Here is a 2648-nt window from a genome sequence, read left to right as displayed (position 1 = left end):
CATGGCTGGATGGCCTTGGGCAAGCCGTAGTTCTGTCAGAGCTGTCCTTGAAAAAGGGCAGTTTCTGTCAAGAGCTCTCTCAGCCCCACCTGCCTCACAGGGTGCCTGTGGTGGGGAGGGGAAGGAGTTTGTGAGCCGCTCTGAGACTCCCTTGGGTAGTGAAGGGTGGGGTATACAGCCAATCTCTTCTTCTTCTTCTTCTTCCCCCAGTCATCAGTCCGTGGCCAGGTGGGGCACTGAGCCCCAGGCCTCCTATCCCCAAAGGCAGAGGCTTTTGTGCTAACCAGCCAAGGAGGCCTACCTTTTAGGACTGAACGTGAATGGGACAAGAACAGGAGGATTCTAAGCCCTGCCTTGCTGGGTGCAGCAGAGGGAGCCGGCGGGCGAGTGAGCATGTGCAGGGGATGCTGGTCGGAAGGGCCAGGAGGGAGCCCGGTGTTCCCTCTAAGCTGAGTTAGTGTGAGCTAGCCCACAGTTATTCAGCCTCTGGCTCACACACTTTTTGTCTTGGCTCAGGAAGGATGGGCTCCACAGCCAACTAATTTATGCAGCAGCCGAATCGCTTGCTCACAACTTCAATGCCCGTAGCTCACAAAGTAGAAGTTTTGGCTCACAAGACCCCGCAGCTCAGAGGGAGCATCAGGACCAGTGGTCCCTTTAAGCCATGCGGGGGAGCGGGGGCTCATTTAATACAGAGGGAACATCGGCCAGGACACCCCTGTGCTACTCCCCCACCTTCCCCCAGGCTGAACCTCCACAAACGGTTGCCCGCCTTTGCGCAAAGCTCGCCTGTCTGTCTCCGGCAAACAGGTTCGACCACAGTGGGCCAGACACCCACACCCCACTGGTCCATGCCCAGAGGCCCAGCCTCACCAACCCGCATTCTAACCGGACACCCCACACACACACACACACGGGGTGCCAAGGACAAGAGACCGTTGAGTCCAGAGGCCAGCAGAGACGGGGACTCCCCTCCGTGCGGTGCGCCCCGGCTTGAGTCCTCACAACGCCTCGGCTCCCACGAGGACGTCCAGGAGGTAGTCCAAGTCCGCCAGCTCCTGCCTGGCCGCTTGGGTGCCGGGGCAGGCCTCCTTGCCGGGGGCCCAGGGGTCGCAGTCGTACATGGAGGTGTCGATGTCCTCGAAAACGCTGTCCAGGCCCTCCTCCAGCAGGGCCCCCCCGGGGTCCAGGAGCTCCAGGGGGCCGAGGCCCGGCTGCGCTGTCCTTCCGGGCTCCGGGCTCAGCCCGCACAGCAGCCGGTCTTCGGGCTGGGCCTCCGGCGGGCGCAGGGGGTTGCTGAAGCCGTCCGTGCTGGTCAAATCCTCCAGAATCGAGGAGAAGACGGAGGCGTCCATGTCCGACAGCAGGAGCTGGTCCACAGGGGCGAGGGGGGGCGGCAGCAAGGGGGGAGGTCTCCCGCCAGGACCCCGGTCGCTGTCGTCCAGCCAGGACCCCCTGCCCGGAGGCGGCTGTGGCCCGGGGGCGGAGGGCTCCGTCGCGTCCCGGAGGCGCCGGAGGGTGTTGGCCACCAGGACCAGGTGGCGGAGGTCTGGCTCCCCCCGCTGCAGGCTCTGGTGCAGCTTGGAGACGGAGATGCTGAAGAGGGCGCTGGAGGGCGTGGCCGAGGCAGGCCCCGCCTCCTCCCCCTCCTCCTCCTCGCTCCGCTTGCGCTTCCGGCTTTTGCCCAGCAAGGTGGCGGAGGTCTGGCTCCCCCCGCTGCAGGCTCTGGTGCAGCTTGGAGACGGAGATGCTGAAGAGGGCGCTGGAGGGCGTGGCCGAGGCAGGCCCCGCCTCCTCCCCCTCCTCCTCCTCGCTCCGCTTGCGCTTCCGGCTTTTGCCCAGCATCGTCCTGGAGGGGGGGGGAGGGAGGGGTCAGAATGGCCAGGCAGGTGAGCAACTGCTAGAGAGGGGGGGGGGCTCTGATCCCTGCCCCTGAGAAGGAAAACTCCCCCCCCCACATCACATCAGGTGACCTCACTCAGAGGGGCAGCCATCACCCCCCCACACACACACACAAGGACTCTGCAGAGTTCTCAGCCGTTCCCTCTAAGCTGAGTGAGTGTGAGCCAGCTCACAGTTCTTAAGCCTCCGGCTCACACATTTTTGCCTCAGCTCAGGAAGGACGGGGCTCCAGAGCAGACTAATTGATGGAGCTTCGATGCCAGCAGTAGCTCGCAAGGTGGATTTTTTGCTCACCAGACCCCACAGCTTAGAGGGAGCACGGGCTCCCAGGAACACACCTTTCACCTGGGCGAGGGTTGCATCCCCCTGTGTTGCAGAGGGCGGCTCTTTTTAGAGGCGGGGAGGGTCACTCTCCTCCTCCTCCCCCCCCCACCGGTCATTTAAAAGCAAGGAAAAGGTGGCTTGCAAGCTGCCGAGTCACCAGCTGTCCAGCTTTTTGCGGCCAATGACGTTCAGCCGGAGCGGTGCGCCAAGGGGCCCCGGGAGGCCCGTCCTCCCGCCGCCTCCCCCCCTCCGCTGGAGCGGGGCAAGGAGGCGCGCAGCCGAGCCCAGGTCCCACCCCCACCCCAATGCATGGCGGAGAGAGATGATGTTCGCCCCCCTCGCCTCCGAGGGAGGTCTCTCGTGCGCACGACAGCCTTGCACGGCGGCCCCCCCCCCCGCCCCCTCCGCCCCCCCGGCCCTGG

General features: G+C 64.8%; 1 protein-coding gene across 1 annotated transcript in view; it reads right to left on the bottom strand.

Moving 5' to 3' along the window:
• Positions 1-586: 586 nt before the first annotated feature.
• The window catches only part of SERTAD1 (SERTA domain containing 1), a 2469-nt gene continuing 407 nt past the window's right edge, over positions 587-2648 (bottom strand). Inside the window, exon 2 of the mRNA XM_015407650.1 lies at positions 587-1734. Within this exon, the coding sequence (XP_015263136.1) occupies positions 1002-1734 (733 nt within the window). The 3' untranslated portion in view covers positions 587-1001. The remainder of the gene's footprint in view (positions 1735-2648) is intronic.

This window comes from Gekko japonicus, unplaced genomic scaffold (genome assembly GCF_001447785.1).
Source record: "Gekko japonicus isolate JY-2015 unplaced genomic scaffold, Gekko_japonicus_V1.1 scaffold1471, whole genome shotgun sequence".
Classification (NCBI taxonomy): domain Eukaryota; kingdom Metazoa; phylum Chordata; class Lepidosauria; order Squamata; family Gekkonidae; genus Gekko; species Gekko japonicus.
This window is presented reverse-complemented; position numbering and strand designations above follow the sequence as displayed.